This window comes from Tupaia chinensis, unplaced genomic scaffold (assembly GCF_000334495.1).
Source record: "Tupaia chinensis unplaced genomic scaffold, TupChi_1.0 Scaffold000272_1, whole genome shotgun sequence".
In the NCBI taxonomy this organism is placed as follows: domain Eukaryota; kingdom Metazoa; phylum Chordata; class Mammalia; order Scandentia; family Tupaiidae; genus Tupaia; species Tupaia belangeri.
The window spans coordinates 6500233-6518006 of record NW_006159754.1 but is presented as its reverse complement, the minus strand read 5'-3'; the positions used below and the strand labels follow the sequence as shown (position 1 = coordinate 6518006).

Genomic DNA, 17774 nt, shown 5'->3' with positions numbered 1-17774 from the left:
TGTAAGTTTATATACTTCAGTTGCCAGAATACATTTACTGAAAGGACAACTGAGACTAAGGAAACCTGAAATTAAATTCTGGAACTCATTCGGTAGCCAATCTTAAGCTGAGCTGGTTTCCCTGACTGTAAAATGGGACCTCCACCTTACCTTCTCTGGGTGGCACAGATGAGAGACCGCGAAGGTGCAGAGTACGCTGGACAGCGGAGAGTGAAGCGTGCTGGGCAAGGGCGGGCTGGTACTCGGCACTAGGACATTCCTGAATCCCAGGAAACTTACATTTTAAAAAACTGTATCATGTCAAGGTATTTTGGAGAAATAGTTTTCCCAGGATTAAGAAGGGTTATATAAAAAGGTGTTTAACGGACAACTATCATGAACACACTAGGTTAAACGAAGTTTAACAACTGTTTTCCAACTTCAAAATTTCTCAGAACTTTGAACGTCGAACGTAATGGATACAAGATAAAGGACAAACATGTGGCACCTTCCGAATTCACATAACTGCTAATCCTTTTTAAATGAGCCGTCTCGGTGCAGCAATATTCCACAGGACATACTTCAGAGGGAGAAAAAAATTACTGTATTTTTTCCTAGAGTACAGTTTGCTTTAATACAAAACCCTAAGACACTTTTGCTAAAACAGAAGTTTTTTTCACATAAAATAAATGTGCACGGACACACATTGGTAAGCATTTCATAAGTTGTCTAGTCTAGCTCTATAATAATAGGACTCTGAATCTGTTAAGACCAAGTCACTAACATATCTCCTTTCCAGAAGGCCATTGTGAGTGCCTCCTCCTCAAGGCAGAGAATGAACCCTTCGAGTTTTGCAGAAGTCAAATATCCCTTTGTCTTGGGTACAGATATCTATTAAGTCATCGGGAAAGTCATGACGTACTTCTCTGTTTTCCTATGCACAGATGTGTCATGACTTTCCTGACAACCCAATATCACAAGAGACAGAAGCTCTTATCTGGCTGATCCAGCCATGGTTTTCTTCTGGTCCAGTCAGAATGAAAAGGTGACTTCCGCTATGCATCATTTTGTTGTTGATCTAACACTGAATAAAAAATAAACATGCACTTAATTAATAGCAAACACTTTTTAAGAGAGATCTTTATCTGGTGAGTGTACACTCACCAGAGACACAGAGAGAGAGACAGAGACAGAAAGCGAGAAATCACCCCCCCCCCCAGGAGGGATGGCCATGCCGCAATCCCTTCTCCATTCTCCTCTTGAAACTTTAGGCACACACGCACACGTGCCCAGTGTGAGTTTCAAACCCCCACGTCCGGGACTCGAACCACAGTCAGCCATGTGGGAGTCCAGCAACATAACCATTAAGCCATCTGCCGGTCCCAGAAAACACTTTTTAAGCTAGGTAAGAAGCAGCAACCTGAGGTGGAATTGGTTAAAACAAAAAACAAAACCAGGATAGCATTCTTAGCTAAAATACTGAGAGAAATTAAGTCTACTACTATTTATTTTGCAGGGCTCATATGAACATTATAAAGGATGTGTTGGAAACTGAGGGCCTTGGCAGTAAGTCTTGCACCTCTCAAGAGGATTCTTTCTTGAATCCTCTTACAGCTAGTAGAATGGGTTATAAAGTTTGGCAAATACTTTGCACAGACTGAGACTCTCTAAAACCCAAGTCATAGGGCTGTCCATAGATTAGATCTAAGAGTTCACTATACAACTCTTTACTAGATATTAATACTTTTCCTCTATCATTTGTAAGCTATGAGCCTCCACAGTGGCTTCTGGGCTATAAGGGCTGCCCCTCTGCCCAGCCAAACAAAAGATGAAATCTCTCCTGAGGGCTTATCTGCTAGACAGACATCACTTAGACAGTTTCTTCTGAGGACAGAACAGAAAACTTGTATACATGGCTGTGGGAGCTGGCAACACAAGGCTAGGAGGATAAAGTTCGCTATTAATGACCAAGCTGACAGTAACATAGCATCTGTGTAATACAGCTTGAAAACATAGGACCATTCATAAGACATTTCAGGCCACTCATAGTTTCTTCCCCGCATGGGTGTGATATCATAAGATTCTGAAGTACTTCAACAAATTCCTGGTGCTTCGCCATCTTAACACAGCTTAACGTTTTATAGCCCTGGTATCCTGCAAAAGTGGCTGGGACGGCCCACCTACCCCTTTATCTGATAGGTTCATTTGTCCCTCACCCTTTGGAGAAATAAGGTCGCTAATAAAAAAGAAAACTCGGATTCTCCAAAAGGTTTACATAGTTATGTCATACTGGAAAAGATGTTTCTAACTATTCTTAGAAACTGGTAAGGAGACAGAAGCCCATTACTGAGCCCCAATTAACCCACTTTCATATATCTTCATGGACAGAATATCAATAGCAATGGTGAACTTATACATAAAGAACAAGTGAGGCAAAGGCAAAAAGCAGTGTCGATCTGAGTGTAGGCAATGGTGCTTTGATTTACCCGTACAAATTCTTCAGTCCCTTTTAGTTACCCCCAACTCAGCTCTTAAGTCGTAGATTTTTGCTGAAGAGAACTCAGATGTGATGTAGCTGCTCCAGTAACTCTTTTCACAGTACTGCATGTCAGTAATGGGAATGGTTTCTAATCAATTTAAACTGCACACAGTTCTTTAATAGCATAAGAAGTTTATTACTCCCACTCAGTAGTTCCTGGGGGCTTTGATGTTAAGTCATACATAATTCGAGAAATACCAGGAATCTTCTTAATCTCAGTGACCATCTTTAACACCACCTGTTATAAATACCAAAATTATAATTAGAAGAGCCAGGATCTACTGCATGTCCAACAGTCCTCAGAAGGCTTGTATTTCAACTTTAAATGAAAATGTGACCTATTTTCACTATTGTTCTCTATGTATATGGGATGGTCTCTGATTGATCTTACACAGTGTACCTATATGAGACAAACTCTGTAATAGAAACTACTGACTTAAACATGCTCAAACTGTGTTCCAAAAACAGGTGCTAATCTGCAGGTTGTTACTGCCCACATTTACAGCAATTTGACCAATGTGGCATCCAAGCATATGATTTTATGTGTTTATGCCAATGCTTTGCAAATCATCTGTGGCTTAATTATATAACACACAGTGTACTTAGTAAAATCACTGTTAAGCACGAAGATGAAAGGCCAGCCCAGTGGCTTGACTAGTCAGAGATTTAGTGAATTTGAGCTGAAGGGAAACCAGAGACAAAGCCACAATGCCCACCAGTCACCTAGCTATAAGCAGAGCCTTACATTAATGTGTTGTGGCGACCTACTTTGATTTTAATTTGCTGTTATGTAAATGGCTCCTCTGGAACATGATGGTAGAGAGATGAAAAGGCTAGAGCAATCAAAATGGGTAATCAAAAATGGAACTGAGATTGACAGGATGCAGAACATTAGGCAATTCATGGCCACAATGTCATCAGATCTCATAATAATTTCTAACAAACTCTTCACTGCTAGTTTTCTTTTCTACTTGGGGAATACTATGCACAAAGCAGAGGTTGGAAAGATTAGATAAAACTAGACAATAGCCAGTTACTTTTTTACACAGTAATCAGACAACTGGAGGACACATAAAATTTGAGGCCTTTTTCTGTTACAGTCTATTATTGTGTGATCCGGAAAGTCATGACACATTTTTGTATAGAAAAACATAGGAAAATAAGTCGTGACTTTCCAGACAACCTATAAGCAGCCAAATATGCAGAGATTAAAAATAAGAGCTTATCTTATGCACAGAAAACCAACCCCAACATTGTCATAGCCTAGTTCATCTACTCTATTATAAAACATACGAGGTATTAAAAATATATCTTAGATAAAAGTACATAAATTACCTCTACAGGGATCTCATTGCCAGGAGTTGCAGGTATACCAGTCATGAAGTCACTAGTAATAAAGGTTCGAATAACTACAGATCTCTGGCATGAAGGCTGCTTCTGAAGTGGGTCCCGATCAAAATGTAATGGGGTCAAAATCACAGGCATTTGGCTGATTTTCCCAGCATACCCTAGAAAAAGGACCATGTAGAACCAATCACCACACCATGAAAAAGCACTCTAACCCAGCTCAGTTAAATCTTCCCAAACAAAACCAAAACTTAGTTTTTACAAACACCATAGTTGAGATTACTAAGGTACACTGACTTCAATTACTCCCATAGCATGTAAGCGAACTAAACCACAAATGCAAACAACGGAATGTGATCACTACAGTGATGTGATACAGAGACAGAGGGAGAGTCCAGTCTTGGTGTTCGTGGTGATTATCGCCCATACTGCAAACACTGAATTACTCAGTGTCGAACTATTTCTCCTAGCGGAAGCACAAGGTTAAAATCCTGCAAGCCTCTGGTCACAACAGTTGCATCAACTACTCAATACATAATCTTACTTTATGTGTTTATGTCTAAAGACACTTTATTAAATATTTCTTGTAGAGTTATGAGTATTGAACTCATGACCAGGCTTGAATGGAGCTAACACATGGATTTTTTTTCCCATAACATATAAACAATACAGTCTTCCTATGCTTAGGAACCCAGATGGCATTGCAGTATAATGCTTAAGGGCCATTTTATACAGCAAAATCGCCAATGAAATACATGAAAGTGTAACAAACGTAGCACCGGGTAGATCATGAAAAGGACACTTATTCAGAGTGTGAGAGTTGAAGCAAGGAGGCAGCGTGGCTCTGCTCGACCTCAGCTGATGTCATGTGAGTAAGCCAACTCAAATGTCTGGGTAAGCTGCACTTGTCTGCAAATGGCCACAAAGGCACAGAAGGTTTACTGAGAAGTCAGTATCATGGAACCATCCGCAGAGTTAAATACTAAAAACGAAAGCACCTAAAATCCAAAACTACACCTTCTGCTAGAAGTCACAATGCCAAGCTTCCAAAAACTAGCTACAGTACGCAGTGATAACAAAATAAGAAACTCACCAGACTCCCTGAGGATGTTATGGGCCTCAAAATCAGCTTGGCGTAAAGTACTGAGCACTCCTGTTGTCAAGAAGGTGGGAGTCACGTCGGTAGGAGGTTCTTTTACTGGTGGACCAAATATATAGACAACTCTAGGAGGAAGAGATTAAAAAATACAGAGAAATCACACTTTAGTATAAGAAGCAAGACAATGACAATAATATTCTTCCCACTTATGTTTTCTAAGAATTATTTTTTTTTTTTGGAGAGATTTTCGCTATAGGGCGCGTGCGCTTGCCAGACAGAGAGAGACATAGAGACAGAAAGCGAGAAATCACCCCCCAGGGGGGATGGTCACGCCACAATCCCTTCTCCTCCATTCTCCTCTTGGGATCTTGGGCACGCACGCACACGCGCCCAGCGTGAGTTTTAAGCCACCGGGTCCGGGACGCGAACCGCGGTCAACTACATGGGAGTCCAGTGACATAGCCATTACGCTAATTCCCTAACCACAGTTTTATTTTATTTTTAATTTGACAGAGAGGAAAAAGTGAGAAAGCAAACCACCAGATTCAGAAATGAAACTGTAGTCAGCCATGTGGGAATTCAGTGCCCTAACCACACCACTTGCTGGATGGTTCCCATTTATTATTAAGCTCCTCTCTTACCCACTTTGACTCCCTATACAGGTAGGATAGAACATAAATTTTCAAGAGGTACTATGTTCTACATGCCTTCCTCACAGTGTGTTCTCTGGAATACCAGGAACTCAGGATGTGCAAATACGCATGTGATTATAACCCTCTTGTCACCTAACATAATGAGTTGAAGAGCATCCCCCAAAATTCATATCCAACCAGAACTTGTGGGTGGAAATGGGGTCTTTGCAGATGTAATCAAGTTGAGATGAGGTCATACAGGATCATAGTGGGCCTTAATCCAATGACTAGTGTCCTTCTGAGAACAGGGAAATTTAGAAACACAGACTCGAAGAGGCAATGTAACGCAGAGACAGAGCGCTGTGCTGCCACAAGCCAAGAATCACCAGCAACCACATCCGCTAGGAAGAGGCACATGAGGCTCCTGCCCTAAAGCCTTCAGAGAAAGCATGGCTCCACCAGCACCTTTATTTCACACTTCCAGTCTCTGGAATAAATTTTTAGTCTTTTACTAATGATAAGATATCTTAAAAAAAAAAAAAAAACACATTCCTGGGGCCAGTAGTTGGCATAATGGCAATGTCACTGGACTACCATGTGGTCACCACAGTTCGAGTCTTAGACCCGGTGGCTTAAACTCACACCAGACCCGTGTGCCTGCATGCCTAAGATCCCGAGGAGAATGGAGAAGGGACTGATTTCTCATTTTCTGTCTCTCTGTCTCTCTCTGTCTTTCTGGTGAGCACACATGCCCTATAGGAAAAACCTCTCCAACCAATCAATCAATATAAAAATAAAAATAAGAAACACATTTCTATAGGCCATCCCCTTAAAGCCTGATGGTCAAGGGAACTGGATCTCACATGACTAACTACAGTTTGAATCCTGGCCCCAGAGGCTTGAAAAATCACATATGTGTGTGCATGTATGCCAAATCCTGATTAAATGGAGAAATGGAGGAAAAGAGATTGCTACATAAACATGCCTCATTGGGATGCATCCCCCCCTCTCTCCCCCACCCCTCTCTCTCTGGCAAGGGTATGTGCCCACCTCTGGCAATTTTTAAAAAAGAAGTTGAAAAACCATTCTTCATTACACCTCACCACCCCTCCCCGCTGCCTACTGCACAACATACCTGTTAATGTTGTGACACATGCGAGGTATAAGCCTAGCCAGGAAAATAAGAGATTCCCAGTCAGGTTCATCTTTACTGGAGATTCCACACACATAGCTATAGGAACGACAGTCACCCTGAAATTGAAAATACAATCAGTAATTTTTAATATTTTTATAGAAATCAAAAGATGGGTCTGGAAACAATTTTATGCATGGTGATGCTGTTACCGGTAATTTTTTAAACAAAAATAAGTTGTTTGAATAAAATGTATGCTTCTCTAATGATATGAATAAATCTCAAAATCAAAATCCTGTATTAAATTCAGTTCAGACATAGAGAAAGCATCATACTAATTTCTTCTTCAGCACATCCCAGTGATCCAATCTTGGCTCCAGGATATACAAAAAACAGCCTACAAACTAGATTTGACCCACAGGTCACAGTCTGCCAACCCTGGTTCCTAGAAATGTATGAAATACTCAGTCTGATGTTTCACAGACATTCAAGACACATGCCCATGTTCACCCAAGGCAGGCATAAAAAACTGGCCACTCTGAATAAATTCAGTTTGACGGGAAGAGAGTTCTCAAACTTCCTGAGTTGTAAAAGTATAGTGTTTTTATTTATGTCTGAAAAGCTTGTGTTAGAATCAATTATTTTCATTTAGTTTAATTTTTTAAATAATTAATTTTTGAAATAAATAAAAATTAAATAATTAAATTAAATAAAAAATTTTTAAATAATAATTTTTTTAATAGATGGTACAACTACAGTGATACAAGTGGGAAGGCACTGTAGCAGGGCAGCTGAGAGTTCAAGTGAGACCTGGGTTCTGTTCCCAGCCTAACCCAAAGAGGCCAGGCATGGTGGCACACGACTAAGGTCCCACCTAGCTAACAGGAGGCTGTAACAGGAAGACCAACAAATGGCCAAATCCAGTCAAAAATACCTCTCTCTCCCCAACCCTCTAAGAAAAAATAAACAAACTGCCTACACTTTTATTTTTGTATTATAGGGTAATATTTGCCTATAAATATAACAACTCTCAAAATTAATCTGTGTATGATATCTGAGATATTCCATAAACCACTGAAAGAAAATTATCTCCAAAATTCCAAGAGAGGTATTTCAAAAGTGATTTAAGGACAACATAAGTAGCTTTACATGCAGCTTTTGAAAAGAAAAGGGAACAGAAGACAAGTGTTCTGTAACCAAACTAGCTGGTTCTATCGTTTCCATAAACTAATTAATACCGTTTTACAAAACGGAATGGGTTCTAGCTCTTCTGAAAGGGGGTCAGTTCCTATGACAGCAAGTTGTTATGAAAGGAAGATGGTGCCCCCAAATCTTTCCTCTCCATTTACTTGCCACTCTCTCTGCTCTGTCAGTGACACTGTGACACAGGCCAACCTGATGCCAACCCCCAGCCCTTGGACTTTCCAGTCATCAGAATCGTGAGTCAAATAAACCATTATTCTTTATAAATCAGTCCATCTTGGGTATTTCTGTTAGCAACATAACAGCAGACTAAGCTTACTAAGTTTTAGATGAATAATCTTAAAAACAGTACAGTTAATATCTTTCCACATATAATGCTACTATAAGAGAACGTTATTAAGTACATTAACCCAGTAATTGGCACTCATACCATTTTGAATTGAATTAGATATCTTTCCTTGTTTTCATTTAACCACGAACCCTTAGAAGAATCCTCTCTCCCCTATACTCCTTAAGCTTTTCTCCCAGAAACTCAATTTAAGGATCATATAAAGGAGAATTTAATGTAACAATTTTAGAAATGATATTTTAGGTGCCAGCACATGGCATATTGGTTACATCACTGGACTCCCAGATGGCCGATCACAGTTCAAGTCCTGGATCTGGTGGCTTCAAAATCATACCAGGCACATGTGCATGTGTGCTCAAAATCCCAGGAGGAGAAGGGATTGTGACATGGCCATCACCCCTGGGGGGTGACTTCTCACCTTCTCTCTCACTGTTCCTCTCTCTCTCTCTCTGACAACTGCAAGCGTCCCATGGCAAAAACCTCTTTAAAAAAAAAAAAAGAAGAAGAAAGAAATGACTTTTTAAAATTAAGAACTCTATTATTCTCACACGCTCTTACAATTAGAAAGCCAGAATAATACAAAAAACATCAGATAAGTCATCACAGTCAAGGGAGACAGAGAACATGCTTCAGAGGCAGAGAACACTGGCACAGGGACACACAGGCTAAGAAAAAGTCCTAAGTAGTGGGGCATATTCACCTGGGGGTCTTCTAGCAGTTAAAGACATCTGAAGACACAGACTATTTACACCTAGGATACATGAAGATGTGACCACAAACTATTTACACCTAGAGGGACTCGTGAAGACACAACCACAGACTATTCACACCTGGAAGGACACGTGAAGACACCATCTCTTGGTACCTGCCCCTGAAGGCAGAAATAAGCAGGTTGACCATATAGCAAATCGTTCTTTCCATTATCACTTTGGGTTAGAGTTGACTAATGTTCCAAAACTACAAAATTGAAGCCTGAATATTTAATTCCTATACCTTATTCACTCCATAAAGTCTTCTCATTTTTCTAAACTTGGTGTATATTTTTTCATATTTCATTTTCCTAAGTAATTCCTACGTCATTATTAACGGAAAGAGCAAACTGCAGAGAGCTAAACCACAGGTCGATGAATTCACACAACTCACCTGCACACCTACAGTTTTAATTGGCAGCAAGAAGGCATTCAGTGAATGCAGGCTCGTAATTTGCATCAGCTTTTCTTGATCCTCGTCTGTTGTACAGGCTTTGACTCTTTGTAATAGTGTATGTGGCTGAGAAAACCAAAAAGACATTTTTTTCGTTTCAAGAAAGAAGGTATGCACTCTTTAGGATCTACTACTATCTCAGCTATCTACACTGCGGTTCATAGCAGTGTATCACCCTGGGCGACTCCCTGGCTCACACACGCTGCACGTCATATCAGAAACTCGTTCCTAAGGGTCAGGGCTATGTAGAAGTGAAATCTCAGAATGAGAGATACAGACTAGATTTACATACACCAAGGCTTTAATTCACCATCACCAAGCAAGCAGCACTTTGCCTGAGTCAAACCTTATCATCTCTAATACTTTTGGCAGTAAAGTCATTTTTGTCTGAAATTAATATAGCCCCACCCACTTCTTTTTTTTTTTTTGGTTTATTTGCCTTATATATATGTTCCCACTCTTACTTTCATCCCTCCTATTCCTAGGTATTGGTAATGTCTCTTATGAACAGGTAATGCTTTTCAGATTTACTATTTATACTAAACTCCATCTATGGGACCTCCTTGGGGCCCAACTTAAGATTTTCCAAAGACAATGTACTTTGCTTCTTGCCTGACTACTGAAAACACTACACATCTAGGTACACTTTCCATTTAAATTCTTAGATTGCAGTCTGCAGACTAGACAACAAATTATGAATTAAGCATCCAGGCCTGCAGAACAGGGAGATTTCCCATTCATCTTTAACACAGAGCTAAAGTGTGCCTCAGTGAAAGATCTCTGTTCAATTCCCTGCCTTTCATGAATCCGATATCTCACATTCAGACCTGTGCATGAATGAACTGTTAAACCCAAAACACTTCACCACACGAGAGAGGTGGCTGTCCTCAGAGAAGCAGACTGCTCTACTCAAAGGATTTCCATTAACTTTCTTGTAAAACATTTGAAAAACTGTTTTAAAACACGTTAACATTTTTAGGGATTCAGGACATCTAGTTTTATATGGCTGGAACTCTAGGATTCTACATCTCGAAATCTTTGTTGATTACTTAGTTCACAGTCATTTCAAACGTTGCATTATTCTGAGTTTTCAAATGAGGAAATCCTAATTAAGTCATTGTAAATACTGAAGCACAACAAAAAGTCCATTCAATTCTTTGTAATGATTAGTTATGTCAAATGATTACCTTCTTAACACTTGCAGAAAAATCAGCTACTATTTTTAAAATATTATTGGTTTCAGGAAAGTCCTTACAAATGTAAGGTTCTTCAGCACATATTACTCTAATCGCCAAGCCAGGACCTTAAAAAACAAGAGTAACAAAAGAATTTGGTATCAATTTTATATTTAATATAAAAATGCCATTATTTCCAAAATATAAAATCCTTCCAAAATTAAAATCCATCTGCAATCAGAAGTTTTTTAAAGTAATTTTAAATGTAGATATTAGTTTCTTATCCAACTCATCATTTTTTAGAACACTTCAATTCTCTCCATATCAATGGCTTCTTTCTCCTCTTTCTATATAGTACGTGTACTGCCATAAAATTCCCCAGTAGTTATTTTTTAATTCACTATCTATTTAAAAATTTTAATTACTGGAATTTTCTAACACACACAAGAGGACAGTACATTCACCCCTTGTTTAACAGCCTGTTTAACAACCACTCAGACTTACAACCATTTGTCCTCCAGCCTACAACCATCTTTCTCAGTCTGTGTGAGTCTCCGGAAGGTACTTTCTCAGTCTTTGTCTGTTCCCACAGTCAGTTAGTACTCACTACATGAAGCATTCTCAATCACATAATACTACATATTTCATTTACAGATTTGTACTTTAGTATGCAACCATAGTAGTCAGAATACATAAATATGATTACACTGGATTTATATTGTATGGTATGTCTTGCCGCTTTCTGGTGCTTATCGAATACATACTTTTTGTATGGATAGAATTACATTATTCTAGTGTGGTGTTACATGACATCTATTGAAAAATACACATCCTACACCACAACATGCCACAAGACATTCACCTTTAAGCTCATTTACGGACTACTTTGCTTAACAACCTAGTCTAGAAAAAGAATTCCATCATAAAGTGAGGAGTACCTGTATAAAGGACCACATTAGTCATTCAGCTTCAACTATCAATATAATTTTTAGAAAAATATATACTGTTCAAAACAAAAACAGGAACCAGCAGATGGTGTAATGGTTACATCACTGGACTCCCATGTAGTCAATCATGGTTCGAGTCTCAGAGCTGGCAGCTTGCAACTCATGCCAGGTGCTTGTGCGTGTCTGTCCAAAATCCCGAGAGGACAAAGGAGAAGGAACTGCAGTGTGGCCATTCTCCCCAGGGGGAGATTTCTAGCTTTCTGTCTCTCTCTCCAGTAATCACATGTGTGCCATAGCAAAAATCTCTCAAAAAAAAAAGGGGGGGGGGGTCTCTTATGATTAGTTTTGTCATGTGATGGCAAAATGGCACGCCAGCCTCACAGGAGTCATGACATATAGAAAATCAAATATAATGAAAAATAAGTTGTTTTTGTTTTTGTTTTTTTGAGACTTTTGCTATAGGGTACATGCACTTGCCAGAGAGACAGAAAATACAAAATTACCCCCGGGGGGATGGCCATGCTACAATCCCTTCTCCTCCACTCTCCTGTTGGGATCTTGGGTTTGCATACACATGTGCCAGCGTGAGTTTCAAGTCACTGGGTCTGGGACTCGTACCACAGTCCACTACCTGGACTGTAATATAACCAGCAACATAACCATTGTCATCCGCTGGTCCTGAAAAATGAGTATTTCACGAAATGAAGTTAATATAATAGATACTTAAGAGAATTTATTTATTCTCTATCACTTTTCTTTCACTTACATTATAGAGTCCCTGAAATGACTAATTATTTCAGAACTGTCTGAGAACATGAAGGTCTAAAAAGAAATAAAACAAAAAATTCTATTTTTTTTTGTACCTGGAAATGGATGTCTGGAAACTAACTCTTCTGGAAGTCCAAGTTCTCTGCCTAAAATTCTCACTTCATCTTTATGAAAATCTTTCAGAGGTTCTATTACTTTTCCCTAGAGGGAGGAAGATAATCAACACAAATTATAAACAAAATGACACGGAAGACAAAGTGTAATTACTGGCTTTTCCAGTTGTCATTTTCCTTAGATTGAAAATTTGTTTTCAATTAAGAACTCCTTCTTACATGTTCATACATGTTCATAAAGAATGAGATGAATATAATGGTATTCTTATTTTTCTTTCTAACACATTTTAAACATAAACCAATCAGGGTAAAGTAAACCATCAACAGTGATATACAACAATTCTCATTAAGTAGTCAGGCAGAACCACAATGAGATACCACCTAACCCCAGTCAGAATGGTGAAGATTAAAAAAAAACAATTAATGATAAATGCTGGTGGAGATGTGATCTAAGGAGAACCCTCCTACACTACTGGTGGGAATGCAAACTGGTCCAGCCACTGTGGAGAACAATATGGCAGTTCCTCAAAGATCTACAAGTAGAACTACCATATGATCCAACAATTTCACTCCTGGGTATCTATCCAAAGGATAGGAGAATGCTCAGTCAGAAAAATGCTTGCACATCTATGTTTATTGCAGCATTATTCACAATCACTAAGACATGGAACCAACCCAAGTGTCCAGGAACAGATGAACGGATTGGAAAAGTATGACACATATACTCTTCAGAATACTACTCAGCCCTAAAAAAACCCCCAAGATCCTGGCATTTGACAGAAAGTGGATAAACATGGAAGATTTACTCCTGAGTGAAGCCAGTCAGGCTATGAAGGAGACACAGTATGTCTCCACTTAACATACAACCGACTGCCCGCACTCTATGGTGGATACTGAGAGATTAGGGGAGACAGAAGCATTGAAAATGGTTATAGATTCTGGAGACAATGTGGGAAGGGTGTGAGCGAAGAGGGAGAGTATAAGGGAAGAAACTGAGGAAAATAGAGAGGCAAGTTGTTTTGGGGATACAGAAATGGGTTATTATCTGTTGATGATAAAGTAAAAAAAAAAAAAAAAAAAAAAGCAAAGGGTATAAATAGAACACTTCTCCAAGATACAGCAACAGTCAATAAGCACATGAAAAGAGGGATGCTTAACATCATTAGCTGTCAGGAAAATGCAAATCAAAACAAGAGATCATCTACTTCACATCCACTCAGGATAAGGACTGAAAGCAAAAAAAGATAGCTAAGTGGGGCCATCAGGTGGCATCATGGTTAAGGTGCTGGAGTCCCACATGGTGGAACACAGTTCAAGTCTTACACCCGGTGGCTTGAAAATCACACCAGGCACAAGTGCATACATGCCCAGAATTCTAAGAAGAGAATGGAGGAAAAGGGACTGTAGTATGGCCATCCCTCTAGGGGGTGATTGCTCACTTTCCCTCTCAGTCTCTCTGTCTCTCTCTGGTGAGTGAAAATGTCTTATGTTAAAAACCTAAAAATAAATAAATGATAATTTACACCCATTAGGATGGCTACTATGCAAAAAATGGAAAATAAATGTGGTAAAAAATGTGGAGAAATGAGAACCCTTGTTCCTCTGTTTGAAATATAAAAATGATGCAACTGCTATGGCAAAACAGTATGGAGGTTTCCTAGAAAACATTTTTTAAAAGGGCTACCCAGCAGTGTGGTAGTTAAGGCAAATGGATCCCACGTGACCAACTGCAGGAAACACACTGCAAAAGTTGTGACCAGGGACCAGAAGATGGCCCAGCAGTTATGTCCCTGGACTCCCACATGGCCAACCATGGTCTGAGTCCTGGTCCCGGGGGCCTGAAAATCACACCGGGCGTGTATGCCCAAGATTCGAGGAGGTGAATGAACAAGGGACTACAGCATGGCCATCCACATGGGGAGGTGATTTCTTACTTTCCCTTTCACTGTCTCTATGCGTATGTTTCTCTCTCCAGCAAATATATGTGCCCTAAGGCAAAAATCTCCACAAAAAAGAAAAAAAACTCACCACCAGTGTTCACGAGACTACCACCTGTAACAGCCACAATATGGAAACAATCCAACTGCCCCCAAAGCAATAAATGGATAAATAACAGGTGGTGTAGCAATGCAATAGAATATTATCTGGCAATAAAAACCAAAGTTCTGATACATGTAGCAACATGGATGTACCTTGAAAACATTATGGCAAATAAAAGCTGGTCAAAAAAGACCACACACTGTATGGTTCCATCTATATGAAATGTCCAGAATAGGCAAATGTACAGAGAAGTAGTAATTAGTGGTTGTCTAGGGCTGGTAGAAGGGGTGGTGAGGTATAGATATTAAAATGAGGGGTGACTGCTAACAAGCCTGAGGTTCCTAGGGTGGAGGGGGCGGACAGGGAAGTAATAAAAATGTTCTAAAAGGAAGTCGTGGTGATGGCTGTACAACCCTGTAAGTACTGAGAGAAGAAAAGGAGAAAGGCAGGGAGGGAGATTCTCCAGGTATCTATTTTCTAGAAAAGTTCTCTATAAGCTTTTACCTCTTCTCTCAACTTTCTGATAAGCTCTGTGTCATTGTGATGCGTTTTGATGAGGTCAGCTTTGCCACTTGCAACAAGGGAAGCGCTTTCAATTAGATCAGGCCGTAATGTACCTTGGGCAAGGAAAACCTCTTCTGGTTTCAGGTTCATTTCTCCAATTACTTCATTGGCAATCTATAACCGACAGCAGTAAAAACGCCTTATGAGAGATGAATCTTTTTTTAAAAAAAATAGAATTTATACTTTAACCTAAATTTTTCAGAGTCTTTGTATACTACAGACCAGGAAATAAAATCCATTAATCCCACAAGTAAACTCCTCGAAATGTACTAGATCACTGAAAAAGTCATGATGCATTTTTGCATAGAAAAACAAGCTAAAATGTATCATGACATTTCCAACAACCCAATACTTTCAACATGATTCAAAAAAAGTACATAAACATTTCCTTCAAGATCTTGCTATCTAGCTATTGAGATATCCAGTGAATTAAAGTCCAGTATCAACTGAAAACATCTGTTCTAACACTTGAAATCATAGCCTGGCAAGATGTGTATATACTGGGTCATCAGAAAAGTCATGATGTATTTTTTCTGTTTTTCTATAGAAAAATGCATCATGACTTTTTCAACAACCCAATACATTTTAGAAAACATAAAACAGTCTCAGGCCAGCAGATGGTGTAGTGGTTACATTGGTGAACTCCCACATGGCCAACCACAGTTCAAATCCCAGACCTGGAGGCTTGAAACACACCAGGCGCATTTGTGTGCATGCCCAAGACCCTGGGAGGAGAATAAAAGAGAAGGTATTGTAACGTGACAGTCCCCAAGGGGGGGGGGGTGTTCCTCACCTTCCCTTTCACTGTCTCTCTCTATGATGAATACACACACCCTAAGGCAAAAACCTCTTTAAAAAAAGCAAAAACAAAAAACAGCCTCTACTGGCCTGTGTAACAACAATATATAGTAAAGCTCTTTATCACAAAAGAACAAAACAATCAAAATTGGAAGAATTGATAGCTGAATATAATTCGAACAAAACACACTGAAAATAGCACATGCTGGGACCAGCAGGCGGCATAGCAGTTAAGGTGCTGGACTCCCACATGGCCAACCATGGTTCAAGTTTCAGAACTGGCAACCTGAAAATCACAGTGGGTATGTGTGCAAGTGGGCCCAAAAGCCCTAGAGAACAATGGAGGAAAAGAGACTGCAGGCAGACAATGCCTGTGGGGGATGATTTCTCACTTTCCCTCTCGCAGTCTCTCTCTCTCTCTCTCCAGTAACTACATGTGCCCCATGGCAAAAACCGTAAACAAAATAAAAGCACATGATGAAGATAATAAAATGAAAGGTACCTTAACAAAAGTATCCCCAATGATTTTTCTTTTCTCCTCAGGACTTGTAGTCATATTTAATGTTTTGCTAATTCTTTTTCGTGGAGTCCTGTCTTCATCTGATATTGGTAGCGTTGTTGTTCCATTGTAGAAAGAATGAGCAGCATTTATCACTGGAATAGAATGGAGAAGTGTTTTATACTAATAAAAAAGAATTTTTAAATCATAAATAACAAGTCAGACTACATAAAGAAAACCTACATAAATCCTTTGATTTCCCCTATATTTGCCTACATATTCAAGAACTGTCAACAAACCACAAGGAACATACTTCAGATATGGGCACTCATTAACTTTCATTCTTTGTGAGAATCTCGTGGGCACTCAGTGATCCAAGGCCAGGATAACACAAATTACGCTGGATGCTTTCCCTCTGGTTCAGTGCTCCACCAGAACAAGAAGCAAAAGGCACAGCAAGAAGCATAGCCCCACACGCATCAAAAGCAGTGGTTCCTATATAGATAATCAAGGTCTTCAGAACTGCACACTAGTCCCTTGAAAAACTGGAATTTATAAACATATTTAGAGACTTTTGGCTGTCCTTTTATATTTAAGAGGAAGGAAACAAAAACAGACAAGATCTCTATTTGTATTAAGGCTTAACTACCAGTGGGCTTCACCACAAGCTGACAAGGTAGCTGGTCGATGATCTGTAGGCCTCTCCCTTCAGGAGGTCGGTTTACCCTGGAGAAGACACCTCCAACCTCTTACCTGTCCACATCCTGGTAGCAGAACAGAGGAAGTGGGGGAAGGGAGTCATCATTCAGTACACTGATTTTATTTAATCCTGTTTTGAATGTATGTATGGAATCTTACCTCCACCCTCAGCTATGGCTGTATTGGTAAGCCCAAGCCCAAAGCCTGTGTTGTTTAGCCTCTCTAAAGAACAAGCCCACACTCTTCTGATGGAGATGTATAGCAGCTACTTGCTCCTATGGTAAAGAAAGGACCTGCTCCTCAGATTTTCAACCGGTCCCTGTTCTGAGCTCACCCAGAGACCCATGCCCATAAAGGAACTCCCAATCCCTGAGTCTCCTGAAAAGACTGCAGCACACATCAGTTTCCTTATGGTGGGCTTCCTTCCTGCCCTACCACAAGGTTCTGATTTCTCCCATTCTACAATGTCAGTTACCAGGAATAGAACCAGATTTTTGTGGTGCTAAAATTTTCACAACTGAGGGTCTCCTTCAAGACTAAGAATTTTTTTTAAATCCTAAGTTATACTGTAATGGCTAACAAGAACTTGACTATACACAATATTGTTGCAGATTTTATATTTATATATATATATATATATATATATATATATATATATATATATATAGCACTAAACAAAAACTAAATA

The 17774-nt window shown here is 39.5% G+C and overlaps 1 protein-coding gene across 1 annotated transcript in view; it reads right to left on the bottom strand.

Moving 5' to 3' along the window:
* Nucleotides 1-2633: 2633 nt before the first annotated feature.
* Nucleotides 2634-17774, bottom strand: part of GMPS (guanosine monophosphate synthase) — a 49731-nt gene continuing 34590 nt past the window's right edge. Inside the window, exons 8-16 of the mRNA XM_006149766.1 lie at nt 16391-16542; nt 15031-15204; nt 12469-12574; nt 10671-10786; nt 9424-9549; nt 6732-6847; nt 4959-5089; nt 3854-4026; nt 2634-2756 (exon numbers count right to left, since the gene is read on the bottom strand). Of these exons, the coding sequence (XP_006149828.1) occupies nt 2655-2756; nt 3854-4026; nt 4959-5089; nt 6732-6847; nt 9424-9549; nt 10671-10786; nt 12469-12574; nt 15031-15204; nt 16391-16542 (1196 nt within the window). The 3' untranslated portion in view covers nt 2634-2654. The remainder of the gene's footprint in view (nt 2757-3853; nt 4027-4958; nt 5090-6731; nt 6848-9423; nt 9550-10670; nt 10787-12468; nt 12575-15030; nt 15205-16390; nt 16543-17774) is intronic.